Source organism: Bos indicus x Bos taurus, chromosome 17 (genome assembly GCF_003369695.1).
Source record: "Bos indicus x Bos taurus breed Angus x Brahman F1 hybrid chromosome 17, Bos_hybrid_MaternalHap_v2.0, whole genome shotgun sequence".
NCBI lineage: Eukaryota > Metazoa > Chordata > Mammalia > Artiodactyla > Bovidae > Bos > Bos indicus x Bos taurus.
In genome coordinates this window covers 14,968,451-14,986,426 of record NC_040092.1, presented here as the reverse complement: position 1 = coordinate 14,986,426, position 17,976 = coordinate 14,968,451, and the positions used below count along the sequence as shown (strand labels likewise).

Here is a 17,976-nt window from a genome sequence, read left to right as displayed (position 1 = left end):
GAAAGGACAGTATGTGCAAAGGCCCTGAGGCAGGGACATGCTTGGCCTTTTTGAAAAAACAGAAACCTGAAATTGGAGGAAGGTATCCTATACTTCAAGGGCTTCCCAGGTGGCACGGTGGTAAAGAATTCACCTGCCAATGCAGGAGACCAGAGTTCAGTCCCTGGGTCAGGAAGATCCCCTGGAGAAGGGAACAGCTACACACTCTAGTATTTTGGCCTGGAGAATCCCATGGACAGAGGAGCCTGGTGGGACAAACCAAGGGGTCACAAAGAGTCAGACATGGCTGAGCACACTATGCTTCAAACCTTTCTCACTTAAACTTCTTGTTTCCCCAGTATTTGCCCAAAATGGTGAGTTTGGACTAAGGCAGGATGGCCCAAAAATCCAAGTAACTTGACCCAACCTCAGGTTTGATTCCTCAGCCCTGAGGGCTGTTACCATTTGGAGAGACTGACAGTGTTCTTTCAGTCACTTATTCATTCAACAAATATTCACTGAGTCCCAGCTACGTGCCAGACCCTGTGCTAGAGGCCAGAGAGACCAGCTTCTGAGCTCCTGACCCCTTTCCCCTGAGACGTTCTTCCACGGCACCTCCTTCTGTATAGGTAGAGGGACCAGGTCCCAGTCACCTCGCACGTGTCCACCCTAGAGAGTCACAGACAGGTAGTGACTAGGGGCAGATTCCAGGGAGAATACCACCTCTTCCCACCCCAGTGGAGACAATCTTCCTGTGCCTAATATGCCATCTTCATTCTCTCCTCCAGCCCCCTGCCTCGGGAAAACAGTCTCCCACAAAGAATGGCAGCCCCTCCAAGTGCCCTCGCTTCCTCAAGGTCAAGAACTGGGAGACCGACGTGGTTCTCTCTGACACCCTCCACCTCAAGAGCACGTTGGTGAGTATCCCAGCACGGGGGGAGACCAGGCTTTTCTCAGCCCCAGCAGTATCCACACATGGGACGGAATAATTCTCGTTGTGGGGACCATCCTGTGCATTGTGGAATGTTGAGCATCACCCCTGACCTGGGCCCCCCAGATGCCAGTTGTGACAACCAAATATGTCTCCAGATATTGTTAGATGTCCCCTGAGTGGGAAATCCACCCCCATTTGAGAACCACTGGTAGATACTGGGGGGGAAATCCACCCCCATTTGAGAACCACTGGTAGATACTTAGCTGTGCGAATACTATTTATTTCTGTCCCCTGTACCCAAAAGGGGATTGCTGCTCCTAAGTACATTCTTTTTACATCTCACAATCCAACCACTGATGGGGTTTTGAACAAACCCTTCTTAGTTATCAATCTGTCCTCTAAATTTTTATATACTTTAAAGTCAATCAGTCAGTCAATTTCTTTATATTGTAGAAAGCGGGCTTCCCTCATAGCTCAGTCGGTAAAGAATCTACCTCCAGTGCAGGAGACCCGGGTTCTATCCCTGGGTCGGAAAGATCTCCTGGAGAAGGAAATGGCAACCCATTCTAGTATTCTTGCCTGGAAAAATCCCATGGACAGAGGAGAGGAGCCTGGTGGGCTGCAGTCCATGCGGTTGCAAAGAGTCGGGCGTGACTGAGCAAATAACGCTTGGAGGAATGTTGTATCAGTTAGCTATCACAGTATAATAAACCACCCCAAAATTAGTGACCTAAAGCAACTACTACTATTATTTTCCAGGACCTACAGATTGGCAGGCTGGTTCTCATGCTTCTGCAGATCTCATGCTTCTTCAGTTATCTGAGGGGTCTGCTCTGGGCAGGCTGAGCTAGGAGGGCCTTGGCTGGGATAAATCAGCTCTGTGCCATGGGGCCTCTCAGCCTCCAGTAAGGTAGCTTGGTCTCCTCCATGCACTGGAGAGAATGAGCAGAAACATATAAGATATCTTGAGGCCTAGAATCAGAATGGGCACAGTGTCACCTCTGCCATTTTCTGTTGGTCCAAACCAGCTCAGATTCAAAAGGAGAGGGAGGAGGCTTCACCTCTTGATGAGAGTTGCTGTAAAGTCACATAGTAAAGGGCGTGAATAGATGGAGGGAAAGAATTGGGGCGATTTTCTGCAATCAACATCCCGTGGATCTGCTCAAAAGAGCTATTGTAATCACTCTACTAGTCCTTCCTGATCAACATGAGATCAAAAAATAGTTGGGAGGGGTCTCCACTGATGGCCCAGTGGTTATGACTCTATGCTTCCAATGTAAGGGACATGGGTTCGATCCCTGGTTGGTAACTAAGATCTTACATGCCTCATGGTGCAGCCAAAAAAAAAATTTTTTTTAATATTGGGAGATTCAGCATCAATGGTTCTGATTCCCAGAGAATGACAGTCATAAAACCCCTCTCCTCACCCCACCTCACTGAGTAGAGCAAATAATTACAGAACCTTAAAATGCTGGTTAGGGCTTCCCCTAACTCAGATGTGACTCAGATGGGAAAGAGTCTGTCTGAAATGCAGGAGACCTGGGTTCGATACCTGGGTCAGGAAGATACCCTGGAGAAGAAATGGCAACCCACTCCAGTATTCTTGCCTGTGGAGAATCCAGTGGACAGAGGCGCCTGTGGTCGCAAAGAGCTGGACATGACTCAGTGACTAACACACACACTAAAATGCTGGTTATCTTTTCCTCACCTGGGCTAATCACCAGGTACAACAGTGACTGGAAGCTGGTATGTGAGAAATTCACTTTGGGAATTAAAGGCCAGGGAAACTGTACCACGAATGTCAGAGCCAAGGCCACAGCCCTACACATGCCACACTTGGGTGGAACTAAGTGACAGCCCAAACCTCTTTTCCTTCCAGGGAACGGGATGCACTGAGCACATCTGTATGGGGTCCATCATGCTCCCTTCTCAGCAAATACGAAAGCCTGAAGACGTCCGCACAAAAGAACAGCTCTTTCCTCTTGCCAAAGAGTTCATTGATCAGTACTACTCATCAATTAAAAGGCAAGTTCATGTCTACACTGGGGAGCCCCAGTACTGGGTACTGAGACTTCAGGTCCAGCTCTGCAGACAGTTGAACCAAGCCTGAGCAGAGCACCTCTGCCCGCCATGCACAGAGTTTGAAAATTGGGCCTGATCATGCACAAGGGCCAGATCTGGCCCCTAGAAATGTTTTTGTTTAGCCTGAAGAGTGTCTCTTAAATTTGAAACTCTTCAAGCAGTTTTCACACCTGGATATATTCCCTAAAGAAACTCTCACACTTGTTCACAAGAAGGTCAGCATACGAATGTTCACTGAAGCATAGTTATTATGGGGGGAAAATGAAATTAAGCAACCAGTTGGAAATGACCTCAACTCCATTGTTAGAATGTGTAAGTGAACTGTGGCAGTTTCTGTAAAGGAATATTATACAGCTATGAAAACGAGCACATTAAAGCTCTGTGTGATCATGGAGATGAAGCTCACAAATAACTTTGAGCAAAGGGAAGAAAAGATAGATGCATTCTACTCAATAGATACAGTGTATCTATTATAGAAGATACATTTAGGACAGCACCATTCATAAAAAATAACACTATACATGATTTAGGGGGATATATATTGGGCTGGCCAGAAAGTTTATTCATTTTCCCATAACATCAGAAAACCTGAGCAAACTTTTTGGTCAACCAAATGCTCAAATGGCAAAAATCTAGACAAAAGCATGAGACTGCTAAATGCCACATTCAAAATAGCAACCACTTCTGGAAAGAAAGTGAGCTATGGTAAGGAGTAGTCCCCAAGGAATTATAAAATATTTTCTTGTTTATTAATGATTTCCCAGGCTTGGGACACAGATGTTCATTATATTATTTTCTACACCTTTTGTGTAGCCTGCAACTTTCCATAAGAATTTTTTTTAACTTTCTCAAAGTGAATTTATTTAAAAACGAATTTAAATTTTTGTTTAGAAATGAGAAGAGTTCCCTTTAAAAATCAGATGCCCAGTTTCTCTTGAAAGAAGACCTGGCAGTACCACCCCCGATCAGACAACAGCAGTCTGGAACAGAGTCGAGGCTGCCCTCTGGGGCCTAGTCTCGGGCTGGCCTGTTGGCCACAGTCCCCGCCCAGCCAGTTTAGTCCCATGTTTGGGCCTTTGAAGGCACTTGAATTTGCCGGCCTCTGCTTTATGCACAAACTATCATGTCCGGATATCAGTTCAGACTCTCCGTGGCTGCTGGCCTCCTGTAATAGCTCACTCCTTCTACCAGCCTCTAACTGAGGAGAGAAAGTAATGCTCCTGTGTCCCTTCCCTCTTCCCTCAGGTTCGGCTCCAAAGCCCACATGGAGAGGCTGGAAGAGGTGAACAAAGAAATCGAAACCACCAGCACCTACCAGCTCAAGGACACAGAGCTCATCTACGGGGCCAAGCACGCCTGGCGGAATGCCTCCCGCTGTGTTGGCAGGATCCAGTGGTCCAAGCTGCAGGTGGGCAGTCAGGCTCAGATACTGTGAAGAGCCCCTTGGTGGGCACCGGTGTGGGGGAAATGAGCTTTAAAAGGGGTCAGCTTCTACCGAGGGCCCTTGGTAGCCATGGTGAGCTATCAGATGGTCATCACGGGGTCCCAGATTCTCAGATCATGACCACATCTGGCTTGTAGTCTTGTTTTATTCAGCCAAAGCAATCTTTTTTAAAAACTGAATTTGACATCTCTAGGTAGGGCTTATACTCTCCAGTTTACCACAGACCCCATTCCTCCCTTTTGTCTTACACCTACTCTCTTTCCTTATTTACGTTATTTGCTTACTCCCTGAAAGCATTAGATTCTGCATCTCCTGGTATGATTTTTTTTCCCTTGGAGAATAGTTGTAAATTGGAAATAGATTAGTTATCAGTCTCAGGGGGAGTTTGTCTGATTTGTGTTCGTTTTATTTTTAAGTCCCTATTGCTGTTGTTCAGTCACTAAGTCTTGTATGATTCTTTGCAACCCCATGGACTGCAGCATGCCAAGCTCACCTATCTTTCATTATCTCCCGGAGTTTGCTCAGACTCATGTCCATTGAGTTGATGATGCCATCCAACCATCTTATCCTCTGCTGCCCCCTTTTCCTCTTGCCCTCAATCTTTCCCAGCATCACAGTCTTTTCCAATGAGTCATCTGTTCTCAATAGGTGGCCAAAGTACTGGAGCTTCAGCTTCAGCATCAGTCCTTCCAATGAATGTCCAGGGTTAATTTCTTTTAGGATTGACTGGTTTGATCTCCTTGCTGTCCAAGGGACTCTTAAGAGTCCCTTGAGCACCACAATTTCAAAGCACCGATTCTTCAGCCCTCAGCCTTCTTTATGGTCCGGTTCTCACACCCATACGTGACTACTGGAAAAACCATAGCTTTGACTGTACGGACCTTTGTTGGCAAGGTGACAAAGTCCCTAATCCCATGCAACCTCACGGGAGATACAGGCAGCCCATTACGAGTCACTCCTCTGCTCAGCATTCCTTTCCCATGGTCACTTACACCCCATGCCTACTTTTAGGGGATTTCTTCCTGGTTTGATTAGCCATGGTTATTAGAATATAAAAAGATAAACACAGGGCGGGGGCTCAGTAATGAAATGCTCACTACCCCTATGGGGCAGCAGCTAGGGTGGGCTCTGGGCTCTTCTCCAATGGGAGGGCTGCGCTGGGCAGGGCTGAACAGGGAAAGAGGAGGCAATCGTTCCCACATTGTACCCCTTACAGGTGTTTGATGCCCGAGACTGTACCACTGCTCATGGGATGTTCAACTACATCTGTAACCACATCAAGTATGCCACCAACAAAGGGAACCTCAGGTGAGCCAACCAGCTTGGGGAAAGGGAATCTGACGTCCCCATGGTGTTGACCCTTGAGTCTGGAGCTGGCTCCCCTGCCATGGAATTGCTCCCCCTCTTTCCTCAGGGCCAGCGCCACGTGGGGAGAGGTGGCCTGGCCTCCTCATTCTGACCTCCACCTGCCTTCTCTCCCGAGAGACACAGACACCCCTGTGGTTTGCAGGATAGCAACCACAATCATGTTCATCCCACAGTTTAATATCAACCTCTAGAGGAAGCAGGATGAGATGTTTCAGATTCCCAGGAAGAAGAAAACCCCCTTGCTGGTGGTGACCCGCTTTCACCAGCACCTCCTCTGTTGCCTGGAGCCGCCTCCGAGGTTTCCGGGGTTTCAAAGGCAACGTCTCTTCCCTGTGCCATGGGGACCACCATTTCTGGTTTCACCAAGCTGAGCCACATCTGGGACTTCTCTGACCTCCCACCAAGAACAAAGCTGCAGGGTGCAGGCCAAAGCAGACAGGCGCTGATGTGAGCTAGTGGCTTCCATGCTAGCAAGTCTCAGCTGGGAGAGGAGCAGCTGAGAAGGAACAGCTGAGGCCCCACAGACAGGCGGTGACACTTGTTAATCATACTTCCTCGGTCCTGCCCCTGCATCTGTTCCCAGCAGCTGAAGACCAGCTTCACCTTGGGGCTGCACAGGACCACTGCAAAGATATTCCCACAAGCCCTTGGGCTGTGCTGAGCTCATCCATGAAGTGGCTTATTGGCATTAAGCATGGTTTTTCTTGGACATGTCTCTTCCTTGAGAAGGAAATTGTGTTTACCACCTGAGCCCACCAGTGAGAAAAGAGCCTGTCATTTAAGGCCTGCTGGGGAAATTAGCATTCAGATCTTTTTCTGAAAAGACCTTGCCCCTCAGAGAACAACAAAGAACCCCCTTCAACTGCATATCCTAAGCGTTAAAGCATGGCCTAGCCAAGGTCTTAGCCTCAAGGAGCTTGTGAGTTATTTTGAAAGTTTTCAAATGATGCTGTGATGGAGTGATTTGGGATGGGGGTCATCAGGCCGGGCAGTGCACCTTTACTTTTTTCAATTTTCTGTTGGTGGAGGTCTAGATGAGACCTTCTATTGATGAAATATTCAGCTGATTTTTTTTTAACAAGTTTTAAACTACACATCCGGACACAATGAGAGGCCATAAGAGAATGTATGCCATATATAGAAATAATCTAAAATAAGAGAGGGAGGAAGAGAGGGAGAGAGATGAAATTTAAACAAGACGGGGCATTTGACTTGCCATTTCATGACAAGCTCAGGAGACTTGGGAGACAGGAGGTGTGAAGCTGTCTCGTGTCTCCCTCCGGGCTCATTCTTGCACAGAGTAAGCATCCCATCCCACTGCATGTCATTCTGGAGTTTCTAAACATACTTTTAAAATATGTAAACAAACACACACAAACACGTGTTATCTGCTGCTCAGCCAAACAGCCATGTGTTTTAACACTGGAGGGAAATGCTGACAATTTGACTCAGTCTGTGTTCATCTACAATACGGCACCCTTGCCAAGAGATTCTTAAGAGCGTCTTTGGCCCTCTGTGACTTCACCTTCAGCCTGGGTTCCAGATTCCCCCAAGGTGTGACACACCACTCCCTGCAGAATTAAATGTGATAACGATCTTGTGCAGATAGCAAGATCTAAATGTGCTCACAGAGGAGGCCCTGGGAACCAGATAAGACAGGCGATGCTGTGTGAAGAAGGCAGATTTGAGTTGGGCCTTGAAATCAGGTACATGACAGCAGAAAAGGACTCCAGCCAAGGCAGGCAGCGGGAGCAGGGCTCCAGGGCAAGATATGAATGGGAGCAGATCTATGAGCATGGAGGTGGACCTGTGATGTCACCCCCATGTTGACATAAGCCAGGACGTGGCTTCCGTAGCCTCGGGTTTGGTCCATGGATGGAACTGATAAGTCCAGGTAACAAGAGCTCCTGGCAAGAGATAACATTGAACCACCCTTTTGTGTGTGTGTGTGTGTGGCCACATTGGCTCTCAGTTGTGGCATGTGGCATCTAGTTCCCTGATCAGGGATTGAACCTGGGCCCCCTGCTTTGGGCACACGGAATCTTAACCACTGGACCACCAGGGAAGTCCCTACATTGAATCACTTTGTGAAAAAGTTACTCTCCTTTTTTTCAATCTTTCTGATAGTGCCAAAGAGAATAAGGCATCATGAACATCTCTCCAAACTGCTGATCTCCCTTTTAACAAAAAGAGGGCAGGGCTCCAGTGAGGTGCCTTCTGCAGGCAACAACATCTTTCTACAGTTTGATAATAATACAGGGTCTCACAGTTGCCTGTTTGGGTGAGTGAGGCCAGGGGCAGTCTACTTTTTTTAAATAAATAAGTATCAGTACAAATGAAAGTTGATCTCCTATTAATCATAAATCTGTAGAGGGGGTGAGCAACTGGGGCAATAATGATGGTGGTAAAAGAAAGACTGAAACTGGGAATCAGTGGCGAGTTCTTAAGAGGAGACAGAGCCTGATGATTTTTTTCTCCCTCTGAGGATTACCTGGTACAAAAGAACTTTCTGGAAAAATGGCCCAAGTCAAGATTGTTCAAAAGACTCCAGTTGGAGAGGCATTTGTTTCCTTCTGCGAGCTGGCCCAGGGCTTCCCTTCCTCTGCCCTTTCTCACCTAGTGATCAGTGGAGGGACAGAGCAGAGTCCCACCCCTTCCAACAGCTGCTCCATGGGCCCTGGGGGCCTCGGAGCAGATGTGAATCCACCCTGAGCCTTGTGCACTGTTGACCTGAGCAGCTCCTCTTTCAGTCTTTCTCTGAAGTGCAAGCCCAGCCCCGATGCCAAATGTCCCCCTGTCTCCACCACAGATCTGCGATCACCATATTTCCCCAGAGGACCGACGGCAAGCACGACTTCCGCGTTTGGAACTCCCAACTCATCCGCTACGCTGGCTACAAGCAGCCCGACGGCTCCATCCTGGGGGACCCAGCCAACGTGGAGTTCACGGAGGTAGGCGCCCCCGCCCCTCCCCCACCCAGACTCTCATCCCCTAAACTCTTTATCCACAGACTTTTCTTGGTTTGATATCATCACAGAGAGAGCAGGCAGTAGGTGCCACTTACTCACCTCCAGGCCTCCCGCTCTGTCTGTCTGCCTCCAGTCCAGCTGGTTCTGTTACAGCTGGTCGTTTTCATGTCGTTACGTCACCCAACCCTCATGATGGGGACTGTTGTCCCATTTCACAGATGAGTAGAGTGAGTCACACTCAGACTGGCCAAATGCATTATCCAAGGCTACTGCAATAGCAAAGGGAAAGCTAGAAGTACAGGCCAAATCTCCTGCCTTCCCCCACGAGGAGGGGAACTAATATGTGGAAGTCATATCTAGCATCTTTTCTTTTCTTTTTAAAAAATATTTATTTGTTTGGCTGCACTGGGTCTTAGTTGCTGCATGTGGGGTCTTTTAGTCATTGTGGAATCTTAAGTTGTGCCATGCAAACTCTTAGTTGAGGCATGTAGGATCTAGTTCCCTGACCAGGGATTGAACTCGAGCCTCCTGCATTGGGAGTGCAAAGTCCTAGCCACCAGGGAGTCCCTGGCGCCATCTTTTCTGAGTGAGGTATATGTCAGCCTCATCCCCTTCATCCATTCATTCATTTCTCTGTACAACATGCTGCCCACCGACACAGCCCCTCTCCAGATGAATTTGACTCTCCAGCACCCCACTATTGCTGGCAGCCCAAGTCAGTTCATATAAGCCACTGGGAACATGAACCCCACCTTCTCCCTATCCAGGTTCCTTCCAGGTGGTGATGTACACAGGTAGCACAGGTAAGGCCTGGAAGCTTCCAGAATCTATGCCCACAGGAAGTATCATAGGCGGACCCCACGCCTGGAACACCCAGGCGTACAGGCCTGGTTCCCCTCTTATTTGTCACCCACTCAGCCGCCATTCTGCTTCATCCTTGTTCTTCCCTCAAACCACCCTCATGCTCCACCCCAGTACCTTCCCCGTGAGGGGGCTGCCCCCCACCCTCATGGCTGCTGACTTTATTTTCAGGGAGCTTTTCTTACTAAAATGTTATTATCCTGGGGAGGGGGTTGTAAGCAAGGTGACCAGGAGTCACACCTGTGCCGTTTAGGCTCAGCCAGACTCTCTGCTCCACCTGGCTGAGCTCTAACTGTATACTTGGCTCACCTTGTCCTTGTGGAGGCCAGAACAGACATGCCTCAGCCTCTTCCTCTCCTTCTGTCCCCAGAAACCTCACTGATACCACATGCTCCCCTAAACCCACACTTGTGTGCTTCCTCTGTCTACCAGCCCAGCAGAGGGAATCACCCCAAACATAACCACATGGCTGTAACTTTCGAAAGCCCCAGCATGGCAGCCACTGGCCGCACCAAACCAGTGACCACATGAAATGTTGTGAGTCCAGAGGAAACATGCCCTAAGTGTAAGGTACACGGTCTCTGAGACGGAGAACAAAAAAAGAGTGAAAAGGTCTCATTAGTAATTTGTATCTTGATTACCTGCTGAAAAATAATGTTGTGGGTAATATTGGACTAATCTATTTCTATTTATTAATAAATTAATACATTTACTGTATTAACACATAGTTAATTTTGTTAAATATCTTTAAATATATTAATATTAATTATTTATCATTAATCAGATAATGGTGTTTTAATTATATATTTTTATATTTTATTGGATTAATACATATATTTCATATTTAATTTTAGTGCCAAATATACTGTTAATAAGGTTTCCCTCAGGGGTCAAGAATCTGTCTGCCAATGCAGGAAACACGGGTTCGATTCCTGGGTTGGGAAGATCCTCCAGAGAAGGAAATGGCAATGCACTTCAGTATTCTTGCCTGGGAAATGCCACGGACAAAGGAGCTTGATGGGCTATGGTCCATGAGGTCACAGAAGAGTCAGATACAACTTAGTGACTGAACCACACCACGTGTGTGTGTGTGTGTGTGTGTGTGTGTGCGCGTGCGTGCGTGTGCACGCTTGCATGCACATACTCATTCAGTCATGTCTGACTCTTTGTCTCCTGCATTGGCAGGTGGGTTCTTTACCACTGTGCCCCTATTAAAGTATTAATCTTATAGTGTATAGTTATATATGCTATCAATATTATATAATATTTACATATCATTAATATTTTATATAAATATTAATGATATAATATAGATATTAGTTTAATGTGATTGTTATTAATATTTTATATTAATGTTTTAGTATAGTGTTAATAAATTACTACTACTATTTATATAATCAATATCATGCTATAATTAATAACTAATTAAATATTATTGAAATTAAAACTGTTTCAAATGAATGTATTATTTAAATTTATCTTTGCCTGGTTTTGCTTTAGGGTTTTGGGGTGTTTTTGTTAATACATTTTAAAATGTGTCTTCTAGAAAATTTTAAGTTACTTACATGGCTGGCTTTATATTTCAGCGGATAGCTGCTCTAACAGGTGCATTTTTCTGCGGTCATTCTGAGAGAGCTGCCCTCATCCACTTTGGTAGATTTTCCTCGTGTCTTTGCACTCAGGGCACGGAGTGCAAATACTTCCAGTGCAAGTGTCAGTTCAACCCTTGCCCCGGGAGTTCCCAGAGGGCAGGGAAGGCCCAGAAAACATCACCAAGTGAGGGGCCGGAGAGCGGGCTTGGGGCTTGTCTTCTGTCCTGTGGAACCACAGGAAGTTGTACTAGTTACGTGATGATATCAGGGAGAACTTCATGTAGGAGGTGGCCTGGCCCAGAGCCTCTGGAGGAAGGGGCCGCTGAGGGCGGGCCCTGGGACCTTTGCCCCTCCCCTCACCCCTGTTGCGTCTGGAGGGCCTGGGGCTCAGTGGTCTGACCTGGTGGCTCTGCTTGCAGATCTGCATACAGCAGGGCTGGAAACCCCCACGAAGCCGCTTCGATGTCCTGCCACTCCTGCTCCAGGCAAACGGCAATGACCCAGAGCTCTTCCAGATCCCTCCAGAGTTGGTGCTGGAAGTCCCCATCAGGCACCCCAAGTAAGAGGGCCTGGCGTGGGGAGGGGGAGGGTAGGGGAGTGGTTTACCCAGTGCCCCTCTCTGCCCAACCCCGGAGCCCCCTCCTGTCTCTCCAGCCCAGACAGAGGCTGAAAGGGGGTCTTGGTCCTATCCTCACCATGGGGCCAAGGCAAGGCGGGTTCCCTCAAGATTAGTAATTCCTCCTTTACCAGCTGAGGGACCATCATATTTTCTGAATCAAAATCCCCCTCCTTATAAGTCAGATAGAGAAAGACAAATACTATATGATATCACTTAGGTGTAGAACCTAAAAAATACAACAACCTAGTGAATATAACCCGGAGAATCCCATGGACGGAGAAGCCTGGTACGCTGCAGTCCATGGGGTCGCACAGAGTCAGACACGACTGAAGCGACTTAGCAGCAGCAGCAGCAGTGAATATAACAAAAAAGAAGGAGATAGAGAATACAGACACAGAGAATAAACTAGGGGTCCCAGTGGGGAGATGGAAGAGGTGAGGGGCAATAGAGGGATAGGGGATAAATAGGTAAAAACCATTATGGATAAAATAAGTAAGCTATAAGAATATACTGTACAACATAGGGAATATAGCCAGTGCTTTGTGCTTAGTCACTCAGTCTGTCCAATTCTTTGCAACCCCATGGACTGTAACCCGCCAGGCTCCTCTGTCCACAGGATTCTCCAGGCAAGAATACTGGAGTGGGTTGCCATGCCCTCCTCCAGTGGATCTTTCCAACCCAGGGATCGAACCCAGGTCTCCCACATTGCAGGCAGATTCTTTACTGTCTGAGCCACCAGGGAAGCCCCAATATAGCCAGTATTTTACAACAACTATAAATGGAATATAACCTTTAAAAATTGTGAATCACTATATTGTATACCTTATATATTATAGTGATTATATATATAGTGATTATATATATGTCTTTCACTATATTGTACACATTACATACTATAATATATAATATTATATATTGACTATACTTCAGTTCTTTAAAAATGTCCCTTTTTACCCCACTCCTTTTAAGCCATCAACCTGGACCAATCCATTTCCCAAACCTAAGGGCTGGAGAAGGGAATGGCAACCCACTCCAGTGTTCTTGCCTGGAGAATCTCATGGACAGAGGAGCCTTGTGGTCTATAGTCCATGGGGTCACAAAGAGTCAGACGTGACTGACGTGATCAACACGCACACACACACAAAGGGCAAAAGAGCAGAAGCGCTTCCTGTATTGTTACAGGTGCAAATTTCAAACAGAGGGAACCATTAAAAACTATGTGACCTGATGCCGCTCAAGTTCAAAAGTAGTTTGGGGTTGGGATGGGGCTGTGAGGGCTGAGGCCAGCAACACAAATAGAATTTACACTTTTTGAGAGTAAAAGAACCCCACGATAAGACCTGGCCTCAGGAGCAAAATTGATGGAGGAAGCACCAAAAAAATCAATCATCAAATAAATAGTATTTTAATGTAATTTTAAAAAATCAAGATTAGCTTTTTAAATCCATGATGCATAATGGATCAAAATTCTCAAACAAGGACCAGTTCAGGGCTGAGATTAGGGTAAGCTAGTGAGGTAAAGTATACAAGTACAGAGTGGGATCCTGTCTTTATGTAAAGTTTTGATGTTTTGCTCATCATGGCGGTTTTGTGTTAATTTTTTTTTAAGACACTGAATTAATTTAGAATATTTGATCTTGATTACTGGGTTTGTTGGTGCTCCTCAATTTTGTACCCACAGCCAGTGCCTTACTTGCCCCACCCTGGTCCAGGTCCTGGAGATGGAGCAAGTGTCCTAAGGCTCCCAACACTGCCGGGTATCTAGGATCTCAACCAGCTTCATTGGTGAAACTTGGCCTCCATTCATTCATTCACTTGTCATTCAAAACTGTTTATTATTCCCACTCTGGGTCATGCATTGTGCAGGCCTTTGTCACTGACTTGGTCCCCACCTCCGTGGTGCTTTCGATCTCAAAGAGGAGATCGGTTACCCAAATAAAATTCCAATCGAGTGTTGCAAAATAATGTTATGGTACTTAGAGGCGTAAAGCTGCCTGACCCAACCCAGATCTGGCATCAGAGAAGGCTTCCAGAGTAAGCAGCATTTTATTATTATTTTTTTTGTAAGCAGCATTTTAGCTGAGAATGAAAGTGTGAGTAAGAGCTAGACAGGCACAGAAGGAAAAGAGCAGGAAGGAACTGCCTTGCAAACGCCCTGAGGTTAGAAGGAACTCAGCGGCTCTATATTTAAAATGGATAACCAACAAGGACCTACTGAGTAGCACAGGGAACTCGGCTCAATGTTATGTGGCAGCCTGGATGGGAGGGGAGTGTGGGGGAGAATGGATACATGTAAAAGTATGGCTGAGTCTCTTCACTGTTCACGTGAAATTATCACAACATTGTTAATTGGCTATACCCTAATACAAAACAAAAAGTTAATTAAAAAAAAAAAAAGAAAAAGGAACTCACCGATGCTCACTTTCTCCTGAATTCACCTTCCAGGTGAGTTTAGGGGATAAATAGCAGCCCATGGCAGTGGTTCCCAGGCCTGGATGTCCATGCAAATGACCTGGGAAATATGTGAAAGTGCATATTCTCAGGCCTCTGATGTGGATGGCGGCATGATTCCACAGGTCAGACGTGAGCCCAGGAATCAGGTTCCCAAGTAGTAAGCCCCAGTCAGGCGCTGGCATTTCGGCATCCTCAGGCTAAGGAGATCCCGCCCACGTGTGTTCCCCTGAGGCTCCCGCCCCACAGCGAGCTGGGCTATGCTGCTCTCCACAGGTTTGAGTGGTTCAAGGACCTGGGACTGAAGTGGTACGGCCTCCCTGCTGTGTCCAACATGCTCCTGGAGATCGGCGGCCTGGAGTTCAGCGCGTGTCCCTTCAGCGGCTGGTACATGGGCACAGAGATTGGCGTCCGCGACTACTGCGACAGCTCCCGATACAACATCCTGGAGGTGAAGCCCCACCCGGGCCATCCTGACGGGGGACGCGTGGGGTGGAGGGCATGGGCTCAGTGGTCCTTCCCCACAGCTGAGCTCTGGGGCTCAGAAACTGGAAGAGGTTAACACAGAACCTGCAGCTATAAGGAGCCCCAGGCTTTTCCGAAGGCTTCCGTGGCATTAAGAGTACGTGTGCTATATGCTGAGTGCGACTCCAAGCACTTTGCAGATTACTGTATGCTCATTTGATCTTCATCACATCCTCCGGGTGTGAAAATGCCCCCTTCATAGGTGAGGAAACTGAGGCCTTTTGGCGGATTAACATGACAAGTTCAGAGTCACACGGCTAGGGAGTGGCAGAGCTGTGGTGTGAACCCAGGCTGGTATTATGACCCAAGTTCATGACCATTCTACTGCCCTGCCTGTCAAGGTCAAACCTGGTTAGAAGCTTTGGGAAGGGGCATGAACTTGGGGCATTTTTGGTCTCTTTTCTGAAAAAACAAGGAGGGAGGGTTGGCAGTGATTTTTCCCACCATGTGCATTTCTCAGTGGAGGGTCTGACTCCCCACCCCCTATTCCTCTGCTACCCCCACCCCAGGCTGAGTCATCTTCATCTACTGAACATTGCTGGGGCGGACTGCTCCCTGGAGCTCCACTTTGCTGAATGTGTCAGCAGCGCTGCGGTTTTGTCAGCAAATGCTGTTTCTAACAACAGTCTGCTGTGGTTGGCCTTATTTCAAAAGAAAACACTGAGAAACAGAGAAGTTAAGCACTGAGCCTATGTCACACAGTAAAGAAAGCACAGAGCAAAGTTCGACGTCAGAGTCATGCGTTAGGTTTATAGTGTTAAAAATCCATGGACATTCACCTGAGTGGACCTTGAGGGCATTATGCTAATGAGATAAATCAGACATAAAAAGACAGATACTGGGTGATCTCACATCTATATGGAATCTAAAAAAAGCCAAACTCCATAAAACAGAGAGGAGAGTGGTGGTTACCAGGAGCTGTAAGGGGGGCGCGGGAGGGTGGTTGGCAGGAGGAGGTGGCAGGAGAACTGGGAAAAATGTTTGTTGATGTGTACAGACTTACAACTTGCAGATAAGTCATGGAGATCTAATGCACAGGTAGTTATTTATAGTCAACAATGATACTGTGTTATGAGTTTCAAAGTTGCAGAGAAACTATATCTTAATCTCACCACAAAAAAAGAAATGGTAATTATGTGACTGGATAGAGGTGTTAACTCACCCTACAGCACTAATTATACTGCAACATATAAATGTTATCAAACCAATACCTCTGACACTTGATCTATACAAACTCCTGACAGGAAAGGAAAAAACATTTCTAGGCAATTTCCAGAGATGTGGCTCAAGTCATGTTTGGGGACTTTTTTAAGTCATATATGTTTGACTTAATACATATAACTTAAAAGAAGTCATTAGATGACGCTGCAACTAATTTCTATTATTTTAACCAAAATAATGTGGTAGAAATAACAATAGCAGCATGACTGATTGTACACACTCTCTTTTATAAAGTAACTCAAATTTTATATGTATTTATGTAAAGCAGCCAATTTCTTACTCTCTGCATTTGTGTCACCGCTAAAAGACCCCAAACAGAACCTAACGCCCCAGTCTCCAAAGAGTAAATTAATGTCTGCTTTCATGACTCAGGTTCACATTTCGATTGCACAGAGTAGTCACTGGGTAACTTAAATGAGACTTGCTCCCGCCCCAGCCTTCCAACTCTAACTGCCATTATGTACAAATGTTGACAGCTGGGACTGCGAAGCAGTTTACTCAAACTTGAGAAATTGTCACATTCTAGCCGCATAATGAGACCTAGGTTCCCACAAATGATTAGAATTGACAGAGGAAGTGAGAAGCCAGGCTCTAATTAATGGATTTGCTGTTGGGTCTTCCCTGCTTCTGACATCAGCTCCTACTGGAGCTGGAGCCGTAACTTAAATGTCAGGGGTTGTTTTTGCCAAGCAGTTTTGCCAAAGGAGTCGGCTGACTGGGGAGCTGCTCCCAGGTCTTGGGTGTTACTCAACTCCTTGGCTCCAGCTCTGAGGCCAACTGGCTCTGCAGGCTGCGAGCAAGTCTGTGCAGCAGTCTGAACCTCAGTTTCCTCATCTGTCAAATGGAGTCAACAGGTGTCTCCATAAACTCAAAATCCTCATGATCTAGATTCCAAGTAGTGGCCGCTCTGGAGATGAAACGGAATGGGTGGAGGGCTTTCCCCAACAGAAAGTAGTGATGATAAGAAAGAAAAAGAAGAATTAAAAAAAAAAAAAAAAGATAGAAAGCAACTGCTATCACTCCCAGACCCAAATAGCTCCTTAAAGCCCTTCAAAGACCCTCCTCATCATATTTGAAATAAAATCCTGACTGCTTTGCACACTCTGCATAATCCAGTCCTGCATCTCTCTTTTTCATCAGAGTCCTACGTCCCCCTGACTCCCTACCGTTCAAATACATTGACCTTCTTTCTGTATCTCAACACCAGCCTGATCCCACCCCAGGCTTTTTGCACATACTGTTCTTTCTGCCTAGAACATTTCCTCCCAAGATTTTCAAATGTCTTGCTTCTTCTCATCATTTGGATCTCATGTGTGTGCCACCTTTGCAGTGGTCCTTCAGTGACTACCCTGGTTCAATTCATCCTGCCCCTATCCCTCTTTCTCCTAGTTCCTTGCCTTATTTTCTTCCTAGGAATTAACACTCACCACAGTATTATTTTCTGTCTCTCCCCGCTCTAGAAGGTAAGCTCAGTAACCAAAGGGCCAGTCAAGTCGCTCTAGTTTCCTGCTACCAGTATGTCCTCAAAAAAAAAAAATTTGAGTGAATTAGTCTGCATATGAGTTCATTAATTAATGAAGAATTTTATTGGTGATGCTAGCCCGGTCCCTCTTTAGTCTGAAACCCAGAGGTAGCCCAGCCTGTGAGTCTATGTTTCCTTCCCCTTTCAGGATGTGGCCAAGAAGATGAACTTGGACATGAGGAAGACATCCTCTCTGTGGAAGGACCAGGCACTGGTGGAGATCAATATTGCGGTTCTGTACAGCTTCCAGGTAGCATCAGGACACGCCTCCCGGCTGCCAAGCCGCAAAGGGGGAACTAAAACTTTTCAGAGTCTTAGGCAGAAAATCAAGAGCCCAGCTCCCAGGAACCTTGCTTGCAGGGCTCTGCTCATAAGCAAGGTGTCCTTCCCATCACGCATGCCTGACTCT

The 17,976-nt window shown here is 46.6% G+C and overlaps 1 protein-coding gene across 2 annotated transcripts in view; it reads left to right on the top strand.

Annotated features, from left to right (window-relative positions):
- NOS1 (nitric oxide synthase 1) overlaps positions 1–17,976 on the top strand; it is a 195,319-nt gene that overhangs the window by 133,459 nt on the left and 43,884 nt on the right. For both annotated transcript variants that reach the window (XM_027566713.1, XM_027566712.1), the window contains exons 4-11: positions 768–896; positions 2,793–2,938; positions 4,241–4,403; positions 5,656–5,747; positions 8,617–8,758; positions 11,649–11,788; positions 14,576–14,750; positions 17,716–17,817. In XM_027566713.1, the coding sequence (XP_027422514.1) occupies positions 768–896; positions 2,793–2,938; positions 4,241–4,403; positions 5,656–5,747; positions 8,617–8,758; positions 11,649–11,788; positions 14,576–14,750; positions 17,716–17,817 (1,089 nt within the window). The remainder of the gene's footprint in view (positions 1–767; positions 897–2,792; positions 2,939–4,240; positions 4,404–5,655; positions 5,748–8,616; positions 8,759–11,648; positions 11,789–14,575; positions 14,751–17,715; positions 17,818–17,976) is intronic.